The sequence below is a fragment of the Manis pentadactyla genome, chromosome 4 (assembly GCF_030020395.1).
Source record: "Manis pentadactyla isolate mManPen7 chromosome 4, mManPen7.hap1, whole genome shotgun sequence".
Lineage (NCBI taxonomy): Eukaryota > Metazoa > Chordata > Mammalia > Pholidota > Manidae > Manis > Manis pentadactyla.
This window is the reverse complement of record NC_080022.1, coordinates 96,215,730-96,229,606: the sequence shown is the minus strand read 5'-3', so window position 1 is coordinate 96,229,606 and position 13,877 is coordinate 96,215,730. Positions and strand designations below refer to the sequence as shown.

At 35.0% G+C, this 13,877-nt stretch overlaps 1 protein-coding gene across 3 annotated transcripts in view; it reads left to right on the top strand.

Annotated features, from left to right (window-relative positions):
• Positions 1-13,877, top strand: part of HIPK1 (homeodomain interacting protein kinase 1) — a 45,496-nt gene that overhangs the window by 21,517 nt on the left and 10,102 nt on the right. For 2 of the 3 annotated variants that reach the window (XM_036923386.2, XM_057500516.1), the window contains exons 4-11: positions 2,258-2,377; positions 3,180-3,266; positions 3,965-4,149; positions 4,449-4,611; positions 5,472-5,697; positions 9,554-9,675; positions 10,608-10,742; positions 13,333-13,475. In XM_036923386.2, the coding sequence (XP_036779281.2) occupies positions 2,258-2,377; positions 3,180-3,266; positions 3,965-4,149; positions 4,449-4,611; positions 5,472-5,697; positions 9,554-9,675; positions 10,608-10,742; positions 13,333-13,475 (1,181 nt within the window). The remainder of the gene's footprint in view (positions 1-2,257; positions 2,378-3,179; positions 3,267-3,964; positions 4,150-4,448; positions 4,612-5,471; positions 5,698-9,553; positions 9,676-10,607; positions 10,743-13,332; positions 13,476-13,877) is intronic. The other variant, XM_036923387.2, reaches the window with a different exon arrangement.

Sequence of the window (13,877 nt, the reverse complement as noted above, 5' to 3'; positions counted from 1 at the left end):
AAGAGCTAAATCCTTAATATGGCCTCTGTGTCCCTACATGGCTTACACCACTTTTTCTTGCTTTTAATGCTCTAGCCCCATTGGCATCATTTCAGCCTTATTTAAGAATATGCTTGCCCCCAGCATAGATCCTTGCACATACTGTTCTCATAGTCTGGAATGCTACTCCGCCACTCATTCATTTCATTTACTCAGTGTCCGCTCATTTATTAGCTGAAGTGTCATTTCCTCAAGGAGCTTTTCCTTACCAAGCCCCAGTTTAGGTTAGGTTCCTTTTGATATGTATCTTTATAGAGACCTATTTATTTCTTTCAGAATGTCATTTCAGTTTGAATTAAACATTTGGTGTCTGTCTCCTTTGACTGCAAGGTCTATGGGAGCAAGAACCATGTCTTTTTAAAAATCACCATTGCCTGGCTTAATCAGGACTTGCTGAAAGGATGAATATATGCTGTAAATAGTTAGGTTCCATATATAAAGTTAAGGATATAGTATATATAAGTATAGGTTCCATATATAAGTAGAGGAGCATACGTACTGTATTTCATCAAATCTAACACATCATTGTTTGAAAGGTGCACCATTTTTCTGTAGCACTAAGAAAGAATGCTGCCATGTAACTATGATAGTTATCAGTTATAAGACAGTTCCTGATTTCAAAGATATTAATGTAAGGTAAAAGGGCCTTTTAGAATCAGTGAAATGTTGTAAATATTTTTTTAAGTGAGATTATATATAATTTGTAACCTGCTTTTTCTACTTAGTTTGTGGAATATCTTTACATGTCAATAAACATACTTCTAATCGATCATTTTAAATGTCTGCATAGTATTTCATTATACAGATTTTATCCTGGATTAAAAAAAGTTCATCCTTTTTGTATGGAAAAGAAGTTTAAAATGTTCTTACCCACATTTAAAAATTTGCTTCTATTTTGCTAATGCTATATTTGGGTTTCTTGTTACATAGCTGCCACAGATTCAGAATAATACCCTGCTTGTTATCTAAAACTGCCTAATGATAGCTGGTCAGACTTGGCCTATAGGCCATAGTTTGCTGCCCTCTGCTTTACACTACTAGAAAATTGTTAAGGACACCAAAGAGGTCTGTTTATATAGCTTGTATCTATTAATATATACTGCATTAGAAGTTAAAATTGAAGATTTTGGTGGGGAGAAGAGGGAAGTAAGATTTATTTCCTTGCTTACAAGTTTCTTTCTCTTATTTTATCTTAGTATAGACATTCATATGTGGAAGAGGGATGGTAAAAGAAAATTGCCCCTTATATTGCTCTCAATAGTGAGGAGAGAAGCAAATTGCCTCTTCTGTTGCTTTCCTGGGTGGAGAAAACTGTGGAAGCAAACACAACTGTGAACAGTAAAACAGGGAAATGTTTAAAACTCAAGCATATAGAAGCATGTTTTATGTTTCATTAGTCATCAGAGCAGTGACTTCATTACACATCATTTCTGGAATCTATATACCCATGAAAAGAGAATCAAAAAGGCAAATAACTTCTTGGTCTTACTTTGAAAATAGTTTCTACCTCATAGACCCCCTGAAAAATCTTGGGGACTCTCCGAAGTCCCTAGACCACATTTTGTAAACTGCTAGGCTATTTCATAGTAGATGTTCAATAAGTGTTGAATGAGTGAACGTAGTATCTGCCCTCTATTGATACAGGGATGGAGAAGCTAAATTAAGTGCTTAATTTTATGGTGTGAGAGAGAAGCTCTGTGGTAATATAGGATAGAGGCAGTTGTTAAGATCTCAAGTGGCCAAAGATGAAAGAGGTGTATGGGAAATTTTTCCTAATTTTTAAAATTTGATATGTCCCAACAAACAAAACAAAACAAAACAAAACCCTTGGTGATCCATGAATAGTTTGTTGGAAACTATTCTGTTCTATCCTAGAAATCTCCTAAAGTTTTCTACACTTTGTATCAGAACTCTACAAAAAAGCAAAAATAGTTACATCTGAAATTTTCAAAACTTTGAGTTTTCCTTGTAAATAACAGATACAGTAATGTGGAAGTTAAAACTGAATAAATATTTGGGAATTACTGAGAGTGGGTTAGCACATATATATATGTATATATATATTTATAAATCAGTTTTATTTGTATTGATCAAAGAGTTAATTTCTTTGCAGTACCTTTTCTTTTTTTGGCTAGAGCTAATAACATTTTAATGTACAAGTTTTTAGTAATTTCCCTTCTCATTCTAAATCAATGTTTTGATGGTTTTGATGTTTCAGATTCGTTACATTTCACAAACACAAGGCCTGCCAGCTGAATATCTTCTCAGTGCTGGGACAAAAACAACCAGATTTTTCAACAGAGATCCTAATTTGGGGTACCCACTGTGGAGGCTTAAGGTCTGTCTCTCCTACTGTACTACCCATTTCCATACTTCTCACTCCCACCCTTAAATTTAGTTACTAATTTCTTGAATTGGAGGAGAGAAGAAGGTGTGTGAGGTTGGGGAGTGAGGGGATGTATGTTTGCAGGAGGAAATACTTTGAAAAATTATTTCGATGTACCCATTCAGCCTTATCCTTAGTTAAAAAGTAAAACATTAAATGCCAGTTCAGTTGGAGGAGGTTATTTTTATATATTTTAATCAGCAGCTGAGAAGGAGTATGGAGAAGAATGCTTGCCATTAAGTGAGGGAGAACTAGAGTAATTTAGTAATGACTATTTTTAGGGAATTTTCAATAAACATGACAAAACCAACATCATTTTCTAACTGGCCATATTAAGGCTTTATACATTTTCTTGAAACAATGTCTGCTTTTTACTTCTGAGCCTACTCCTTTAACTTGAAAGATATCAGTAATTTGATAACCCTGCTACTGTCTGCCTCTGAGTCTGATAGCATTTGAAATATCATTTCATTAGAAAGTAGCTTTAAGAGAAAAATTATAATGTCCCTTCTTACCTAACATTCTTCAGGAGCTCTGCTATATCATAGTTTGCATGTTTATCACTGTTGAAAGGCAGCCAGATATCAAGGTCCCATCTTTCTACTGGGAGATTATCTGGCTGTAAATTACTTTCATGTTTGCCATCTCTGGTTTGTAAGGTGATGGTGCTTATGTCTTTGTGTTCTGGCTTTAATTTAGAATAAAATGTGAAAATAATGTACAGATGGAATTTTTATAAATCTGTGTTTTACAGACACCTGAAGAACATGAATTGGAGACTGGAATTAAATCAAAAGAAGCTCGAAAGTACATTTTTAATTGCTTAGACGACATGGCTCAGGTGAGTATAGAAAGTTTCTGAAAGCCAGACATTTATGTATCTCTTTAATCAGAGATACACTTCCATTGGTTATATAAAAGATAGATTTAATCTGTTATCTTCTAGCATGTTTTAATTTTTTAGAGAAAAAGCACATTAATATTCTGCCATTGTATTAAAAGAATGTTTGAATACTAACAAAGGATACTTGTAGAATTACGTATTTCTCCCTTGCTGTTAACTGGTCTTGTTGCATGTCAGTATTTTGAAATATTATTTATGATTGTTTCTTTCTTAGACATTTTTTCTACTTGAATAACTATTTACATAAGAGCTAACATTTTTTGAATGCTTGTTATGTTCCAAACTCTGTTTAAAATATCTTGTACTAATTATGTTTTTTAATATTTTCAACAATAGAAAAGTAATAATAGTCACTTTTGCTTAACTTGATTTTGAAAATGAAAAGAATTTTATCAGCTTTATTCTACCAACAAACTCTTCCAAACTGAAGATTTTAATTAGTGTAAGAAGAGCTTCCAGTTGTGAAAATGATTATACTGTAATAAAAAGAATTTCTTCAGGTTTTCCTCTGGAGCCGTGTGTGTGTGTGTGTGTGTGTGTGTGTGTGTGTGTGTGTGTGTATGCATATATGGCAGATATTTAGTGTCAGCATTAAAAGTTAAGAAGTATAATATTCATAAATTTTACCTTGGTAGGTGAATATGTCCACAGACTTAGAGGGAACAGACATGTTGGCAGAGAAGGCGGATAGAAGAGAATACATTGATCTGTTAAAAAAAATGCTAACAATTGATGCAGATAAGAGAATTACTCCTCTGAAAACTCTTAACCATCCGTTTGTGACAATGACTCACCTTCTGGATTTTCCACATAGCAATCAGTGAGTATGGTATGGTTTGGGGCATTTTGCTATGATGTGGTTCTCTGTTGAGTTACCATCTTACAGCTGAATGGAACTATCACGTGAGCAGCAGCTTTGGTACTTGCATATTTGGTTCACTGATGCATGTCTTTCACATTGAAAAATCATGGCGTTAAAATTTAGATGTTTATTTTTCCTCTTTATGGTTATAAAAGCTCTTGATTCATTTTATCTAAAAGTACTCAGGGGGTAAAAACTTTGTGTTCATTTTGAGTTATGTGCTATCTTTTCAGTGAATCTTTAATCTCTTTTTTCAGTGTTAAGTCTTGTTTTCAGAACATGGAGATCTGCAAACGGAGGGTTCACATGTATGATACAGTGAGTCAGATCAAGAGTCCCTTCACTACGCACGTTGCCCCAAATACAAGCACAAATCTAACTATGAGCTTCAGCAACCAGCTCAATACAGTGCACAATCAGGTATTCTGTAAATAATTTTGAAAACTCAGACCTAAGTGAGTGAAGTAAAGAAATCAGTCTTTGCTTTGGTGTTCTTGTTGCTTCTTAATTTTCTACTTGGCAAAAGTGATGGAGGAGTGGGTAGGCTGCTAATACCTTCGAGGCACCTGCTGACAAATGAAACATAAAGGTCTAACCTGTGCTCTCACAGTCAGCACAGCCCAGTAAACACACCCTGGGTGCTGTACCACTTACTATTAGTTGTACTGACTTTAGTCAAATGACTCTTTTTCTCCATTAGGATGATTTTATATGTCTCATTATATGATTGAAGGGTGTTGCCAACAATTTTTTTCTCCATGCTGTACATTAGATCCTCAAGTTGGTACTCTTTGACCCCTTCTCTTCCCCCCACCCCTACCATGCCCCTACCAACCACGTCTACTCTGTGTCTATGAGTTCAGTTGGGTGTCTCCAGGAATTAACTTTAGAGTGGTTTTGCATTTGGTTGCTAAACTAAGTGATAGTTGTTACATTTACGTTTGTTTCTGAAGATGTGAGCTTCCTAATTTCTTAGCTAGGTCTACTTTTTAAATTAGATTTGGTGGGATCTTACATCCAGCAACTTTTTGCACAAAAAGAGGAGGAAGTGGTTAATGGGTCAACAGACCCATTTTTTTTTTATTCTTTGTTTTTTTATTCAACTTTATAATATGCCTTAAATTTCAAGATTGGGAACATTTCTTAGAGAATTATTTCAAAGACAGTTAATGTTACATTTTAAACTTTGTTTTAGGATTTTCTGGGTAGATTCAGTGTGCATAAAAATATTGTTATCCCCACTTTGTACTCATATACAACTATGTAACTCTTGTTTTTAGGCCAGTGTTCTAGCTTCCAGTTCTACTGCAGCTGCTGCTACTCTTTCTTTGGCTAATTCAGATGTTTCGCTGCTAAACTACCAGTCAGCTTTGTACCCATCATCTGCAGCACCAGTTCCTGGAGTTGCCCAGCAGGGTGTTTCCTTGCAGCCTGGAACCACCCAGATTTGTACTCAGACGGATCCATTTCAACAAACATTTATTGTATGTCCACCTGCTTTTCAGAGTAAGTGGGCAAACTCCTGTATCATATGGTATTAGAATAGATCTATCTGCTTTAGGGAGATACTTATTAAGTATCTAGTTCTTTAGTTTTGATCTTTGACAAGTTTAAATTCTGTCTCATTATGAAGGTAACTGAAATCAACAGTGTATTTACCCTTCTGTTACATTTGGTTATTTATCTAATTGTGTTGCTACCTAATACACTACAGGAGCTCAATTAACATTTCCTTATTTAACAGTTCCTGCTCTTGTGACTTTGTACCAATGTCATATATCTTGTATAAGCATGTATCTCTTAATATGCAGAACATATACATTTTGAAAACAAATTTGTTGTAAATAGAATTTCTGTATACTAAATCATACTTCTTTTATTATTTCATTATAAAATAAAATTAGTGTTTCATATAAAAAGTAATTTTATTCTAAAATATTAAAATCATGTCTAAGAATGTGGAAACTTCTAGTTAGATTCAGAAGTAAAGATTATTATTGAACTGAAAATTCTACAAGTTGAGGTGCATATGTGGGCAGGACATTAAGATTATATGCTTCAGTTTATGAATCATATTCTTGTGAACTCCCATCAACAGAGGAACAGAATAGCTGAAGAATAAGGCTTATACCCCATGTGTTGCAATAAGATTGTAATTTTCACATTCCCATCCTTCCTCATTTTCTTGTTCTGTAATCCAGTCTATCCAGTTCCCTTTTTTTTTTGAAATACAGGAAATGTGTATTTATTTATCTGGTGATCCATTTAAAAAGTTAAATTATTTTAAGTTAAATTATTTGATATTTAAATAAAGTTTAAAATATTAAATTAAAAATTTTTTCTGATGACACACTTGACTTTTCCAAGAGAAAGTCAGTGTCAGTACCCTGCAGAAGTAAACCAGGATTCAGGATTCTCATAGCACTTTACATAGAAGCAGATAACATTTTTATCTTTTTACTTGAGTGACTTTTTGACTGTGGCTCTTTTGTTTGTTTGGTTTCTGACAGAGTTAGAGCAAGCACAAGGAAAAGAGGGGCTAGGGGAGACTGAGAGATTACTGGGGGAACAGGAGGACGCTAGTAATGTAAACCAGGGAGAAACCACAGGGAGTGCGGAGGGGCAGATCTAAAACCTGTAAATGCAAATTTAGGCTAACCTATCAGATCATTTTCTGCATATGCTTCATAGTACTAAATTCCATACTTTGGATTATATGTTGAGTGATTCTTCTACTGAACTTAGCAAACTAGCTACCTCTTTCCTCCTCAACTTTTCCAGTTGAATTTCATTGGAACAGTTTTCAGATGTGGGACTGAAGTTTTCTGCTTCTTCTCAGATATTATTTAAGAGATGGGGTGCAAGAACTTTTCAGTTCCTTTAACAAAAGAAAATGTAAACTGAAGAGGTAGATGGGGAAGTGGTATAAACCCTTTTGGTATAATTAAGTATAACCTTTGGAAAATTTTTTCCTGTTTAGGAAGTCTAAACAATCTAGGAGCTATGTAGAGCAAATTATAAAACTTCTACATAAAAGGAGTTTTTAAATTAAGGTGATAAGGATAATGATAGCTAATATGCGTTACTACATGCCAGATAATGTTCTAAGCACTTTTACATGTATTAATTCATCCTCACAGACAACCCTAGGAAATGGGTAATGTCATTCCATTCATATGCCCAGTTTATAGATGAGAAAATTGATCATGATGATTCCCTCATCTGCCCAAAGTCTTTATAACTTATAAGTGGTAGAACCTCAATTTGAACCCAGTCAGGGGCCTTCATAGCTTATGTATTTAAAAATACTATTCTATACTACCTCTCAGTATTTAAACTCAAAAATAGCTGTGAAGAATCTGTCACAGATTTGCCAGCCACAGCCATATGCTGGTTTCTGCCCAGCAGTCCTTTATTACAGGTTGCCTACTTTTCTTTCACCATCTGCTCTTCTAGAAGATGCTTATGCTTAGAGGAAAAAAAACCCTCATCAATTAGACAGTTTTACTCTTCTATCAATACTTTCATGTTTTTTTATTTAAAAGGTTGTGTTCAATAAAAAAAACAAAATGAAACAAAACTTTAATGCTTCTTAGTCCAGGGTTTAGTGAGAACCTCCAAAAGTGTTGCCTTTTGTTAATTATTTGTTTCCACTTCTGATTCCCTTTACAAGCTAGTTTTAAACTAGTTTGACTGCTGAGGCGTAGCCTACATTACTAGAGCAATCTAATACTTTGAGTCACATTTGTAGGTCAGTGCTATAAATACTACTCTGTATAGTATTCCAGTTGACCAAAATAAATATAAGTTTTACTCAGTTGTAATTATTATTCTGTAATTTTGTCCCCTTTTACTTCATTACCTGGGGACCCATAGATGAGCTTCTGTAGTGAACATTTCTTCTTAAATTTGCCTCTGTTCCTGTCAGCTTGTAAGAGGCTATTGAAATAACATTGTCTTGTAGTTAGCCATGTGTCCTCAGAATAGACAAGAATTTTGATGTTGCTTAGCTTTTTTATTAGATAGCAATGCTTTAGGAAGAATGGCTGGCAATTTTTTTTTATCTAGATACCTTGATTTTTTTTACCTTTTATTTTTACTTAAGCAGCACTTTTAAAAAATCTATTGTTAAAGTGTTTTAATTCTGATTTTACTAATCTCTGTACATTTCTGGGTGTGTTTTTCTATATGAAAACTTACTATTAAAATACTTAAATTTACTGAAAAGTAAAATGAGACTTGCTGAAAATAATGGTATTACAGTAGGAGTTATGTTCATTTGATACCTTCATAGTAATTTGAGAGAAATTAGTGATAGCATAGAAAGTGTCACTGGAGTATTCCAATTAAAAAGTGTTGTATCCTCACTTAACAAAACTGTAGGTAGGCATTAGTGAATTAGAAATATAATAGAAACTTAAATTATCTACATTGAGAGTTTTGATATAGTAAGTTTAAAAGAAAGCTTTGAAGGCTCTCTTCTCAACTCTTGGCCAAAGGGAGAACTATCTTGAGCCTCTTTTTTCCCCAGAATGAGAAATTCCATTTGTAGGTAACATTTATTCAGCATTTGTGCCCAGAGTATAATAAATAAAAAAAATAAATGAGACATGGTCACTGTTTTAAAGACAGCAAAAAGTTCCTGATTTTGCTAGCTGTTCATTAGACACAAAAGAGCCTTAATATTATTAGAAAGCTGTCAGGGACAAGAGAAGATTTTTTAAATAAGTAGAAAAAAGTGTTTCTGTAAACCACAAAGTATCTACTTTAAAAAAAACTTTATCCTAGGCATGATTTTCTTCTGTTCACTTACTGGTTAAAGATAAAATATATGACTACTTTATGTACTAGGTTATATTTTAGGGGAGTGGGGTAAAACATCCCCTTAAAGTATTCTGGAAGTGTTAACTCAGATGATAAATTATTGAGCTTTTCATAATTTTTTCTTAATTAGCCAAAAGTTGTATTAAAATCTTTGCTTTTAATAGATGACATTTAAAAAATAAACAAGTTCCCCCCCCTACTGGATTAAAGGTCAATGTAACTTAGTGAAGGTTTTTTGTTTTTTGTTTTGCTTGTATGATTAATGGGAATGTGATGAGTGTTGTTTGTAGCTCTGTAGGATAAAAAAATTTTAGAAATCCTTTAAACCAGCCCTGCCTGTAGTGAACATCTTCCCATTAATCTAACCTGAAGGGAACCAAACCAATTGGTCCCTCCTAACTCCCTAGGCTTCTGTGAAATTCCTGTAAGTGTCTACAGCTAAGACCTGGGTGGTGGATTATTTGAACAGGAAAGCTGAAAACAAAAACCCCAAGTACCCCCAGACCTAGCAAAGCATTTTACTGTGATTTTTCTATAGCTGGACTACAAGCCACAACAAAGCATTCTGGATTCCCTGTGAGGATGGATAATGCTGTGCCAATTGTACCCCAGGCGCCAGCTGCTCAGCCACTACAGATACAGTCTGGAGTTCTTACACAGGTAAAACCCAAAGCAACTTGGCACTCAGTAGTGCTGAGCACTGCTGAGAATCAGATATTTTGTCCTTTCTAGAAAATGGTATTTGCTTTGACTGTAAGATCTTTCTTGGTCATGATTCAGTGGACTTAAAATGTGACATTTATAATGGAACAAGGTACTCATTCCTAACACTGCAGCTCAGCTGCTGTCTTCCTTAGACTAGCAGTTAGAAATCTGTAGACTTTGAGAAATCACCTTCTCAGTAAATTTATTCTTAATTTTGTGTGATGAAGTTAATTTTTTATCTTGGCTCTCTTAAAACTATAGCACACATGTATCAACATTTTACATCTAAAAATAAAAGGTTCCCCTTTTGCTCCGTCTTTGAGAATTTCATCATGGTTGAGAGGCTGGATCATATCAGGATGCCTCTTCAATTATTATGTGCCTTCATTCTTATGTTTAACTGGGTTGTAGAAAGCTTTAAAACTTTACACACCTGCCATGGAACATGCAACTAAGATGGTCAAGAAAACCATGAAGTATTCACATTGGCAACAAGTATCATATTTTCAATTCTTTGTGTAAACATTTGTGGCCCATCCATGGCACTTAGGAAGTTCTGAAATTCCAAACCCCTATTTTGTGAGTAGGAAGAGAGGAATTCTTAATACATATCTTTGTTGACTGAGTTTTGTAAAACTAATCCTCTAAATCTGGCTCAAGAAGGATTCCTATATTTTTTGTTTTTTGTGGGTTTTTTTTTTGCTTTAGTGGCATTGGACCAATGCTATCCAGAGTTGAAGGGAAAAGTTGTATTTGGTACACGCATTTTAGGTGATATGAAATGATTGCTTATTGTTGGTAATAACTTGGGGGGAATGAGAACCCTTCTGAATCCAGATAACCTGCCTCCATATTTGTTTCACTCACCTGCCTAATCTACATTTCAGGGAAGCTGTACACCACTAATGGTAGCAACTCTCCACCCTCAAGTAGCCACCATCACACCGCAGTATGCGGTGCCCTTTACTCTGAGCTGCGCAGCCGGCCGGCCGGCGCTGGTTGAACAGACTGCCGCTGTACTGGTAATTCCCCTCACTTGATTGTGTTACTAACGGAGTTTCTTTGGTTTCTTTCTTTTTTATTTTTTCCTGTTTGTTTTTGTTCTGTTTCCTTCTGGTTTTCTCATTTTTCAAAACAAGTTTTTTTAACTTAGTCTTTGCAGAGGGCATGGAAGCATGTGCCTTCTATTGGCTGTGTTCTTGCTATATATCTTTAATGTCTCATTGTTTTCTTCCCCAACATTTGCTGAAGCACTGTTTGACCCTGATGTTCAGTGTGGCTCTGAGGAATTAAGATCCCTTAATTCTTCTTTGCCAGCCTAGGGTGACAAAAGCTCTTGGTGTAGCCTCAGAGGAGCTTCAACACTGTTACCTATTTTCTGCTCTTACCCTCTGATCTTGAGAATGAAGGAAATGGCCTTTAGCTTGGCTCTGCTACCGGTACCCGGATGGCCAAAATTTGAACTCCTTGGCAAGTTAGCTTCCTTCTTTATTTGCTATTTTAAGCTCCTAAAACTTTTGTGCTTGTAGAAATGTTTAAGATGTTCTTTATTGCTTTATCAGTTGATACTAACTTTCCTTCTATGAACACATGAAGGTAACTTTTTGCTACTCATGATCAGTGGTAGCTTATATCTTCTATTTAAAGGTGTTCCCTTCAGAATCTTTTCAGATCATTATCTCATTTGTTGGTTGAAATTTAAAGGTGAACTTATTTTTAGGGGTTAATGGAGAAATTAATTAGTTTACAAATAGGTCTTTATACAAAGGTGAAAATATGGCTGAAAACTATGCAAATACAGTATTTTTGTTACAAAAATCATGCGGAAAAGTTGTTAAATACAGCAGCAAGTGTAGGATTATGGGACTTAGAAATAGGAAATGGACAGACAGAATTTGAGGTGTATTTCAGGATTCATAATCTTAAGAGTGATTTTTGGATATGTTTTGGTTTATTTGGGGGAGTTAGAATTGTTTACTGGCCATCCAGCATTAAAATTAGGTAAGCATTTGAAAACCTAATTGATACTATTGAATCCTGATACTTCTGTGTCTTTCAAAGTGGCTTTAAATTTCTTCTGTTGTTTCTTAAGGACTCATGAGTGAAAACACTTCCAGAAATATACTTTAGTTGTTGGAATTCGTTTGGTTTATCAGTTTAAAGTCTCTGTCACCTCCAGATTAATGATATCCTAAGCATAAAACCTGAGTACAAGGGAGTCAGATATCTATTTCCAACTTGATTGATGCAAGCCACTGGTTTTAACTTAGAAGTTGGAAATGTCAGTTAACACTTCTCCTTGCTGTTTCTCTTAAGTTTGTACTAGCCATTTGCTAAGCTTTGCATATTTTTGTTCTTTCTCTGTCAAAACAGTTCGTCGCTTGGAACACCAGATTTCTGCCTCACGTTTGGAATGATATTTCTTGCTCTCTATTAAACTACATGCTTTGCCTTGTGCAGGTGTTGGCTTATATGGAAAGACGCATGGTGTGACTTAACATACTTTTCTTATTTTCTGTTTTGTTTTGTTTTGTTTTAAATTCTGCTTATGGTAGCAGGCATGTTTGCAGTTTCTCTGCTTTGAAGGCTTCTTGTTTGGAACCAGTATTTGAAACAAGTGGATCTGTTACTTGCAGAAATATTTTTAAAACAGTGTGTTGATGGCCTTGCAGTTTGAAATTCAAGAAATAGAACCGTGTGTACCCAAGCATTGTAGGTGATTGTACTGTAGAATTCAAGTTTAAAAAGGAAACTTACAAGTCTGTTCCCATTTTTTTAAGAAAATGCCAAAATTTCTGTAGGAAGTACAGAAAACATATTTGTTGCTGTCCATTACAAGTGACATGGCTTGTTAAAAACTAGAAATGATGTATTTCTTGTGATTAGTTTTTATGTTGAAGTATGTTTCTGCAAATGATACATAAAACAGTTTATTTTAGGTTACTATTAAACACAAAGTATGGTGCTTTCTACATTTATTTCCTAAATATTTTACTTATTGCCTTATTTTTTAGTTCTATCGTATGACTACAAATGGTGAGTTAGCTTTCTCTTGCTGTCATTAGCTTGTTTGCCAGAGGACTTTGGCCTTTGGTCATCCACATCTAGCTCCATTTTCCAAGTCCCACCCTTTTAAAAAGGAACAATTCTCCCCTTTGTTTTATGGGTTGAATTGACCAGATGTCTTATCTGATTGGCACTCAAAATTTTCAAATTCCTATTTTTAATCTCAAGAGAACCATCTTAACTCTCTAGGGATGTTTTTAGAATCTTTGTGCAAAAATGATACTCCAGCATTTAGCCAGAGCTTACCTATGAACTTTCAGACGCCTTTCCTCTGCAGTGTTGCCAGAATTCTTAACCACAAGGATCTTCTTTTCTTTAATATACCCTGGTAGTCAGGTTATGGAGATGGTCAAGAGAAGTGTGTTTTCTTTCCTTATTCATAAGACTTGTAACTTTGAGCCTCCCTGACTTTTCTTTTTAATCTCTGCAAGTTAACAATCTACAACAACTTCTTTTAAGATACGAATTTTTCTCTCATCTAAAAAAACAGAAGAAAAAGCCAAGAATCAGTCAAGTCTGGATCTTTTTGTGTGTGTTTCCTTACAGCAGGCTTGGCCGGGAGGAACCCAACAAATTCTCCTGCCTTCAACTTGGCAACAGTTGCCTGGGGTAGCTCTACACAACTCTGTCCAGCCCACAGCAGTGATTCCAGAGGCCATGGGTAGTGGCCAGCAGCTCACAGACTGGAGGCAAGTGCCCTATGATCCTTTCTGGGAGATTTGCAAGGGCAGAGCCTTTAGGGTAGGAGTGCTTGACAATAGGGTGAGACTGAGAAGAAAATAAAGGAAAGGAAAGCTGTATCTTTGAAATTCTTTAAGAAAAGAACCCATATCAGCCTAGGAGATGGAGTTACAAGAAACCTTTAACTACAGTAAAACAATACATTCTACGAACAGGAGTCGTTTAATTCAGATTTAAAGAAGGTCTTACATAATTAGAAACCATACAGTGAAAACCTAAAGCCTTGTAATTTAGGTGCCCAACTTTACAAATAAAACACAGCTATATTTGGTTGTTATTAAGTGCTCTTAGTACCTATCTGGTCCTGATTTCTCAGTGTTTTAGGCATTTGCTCTGTTTCTTTCCATTGA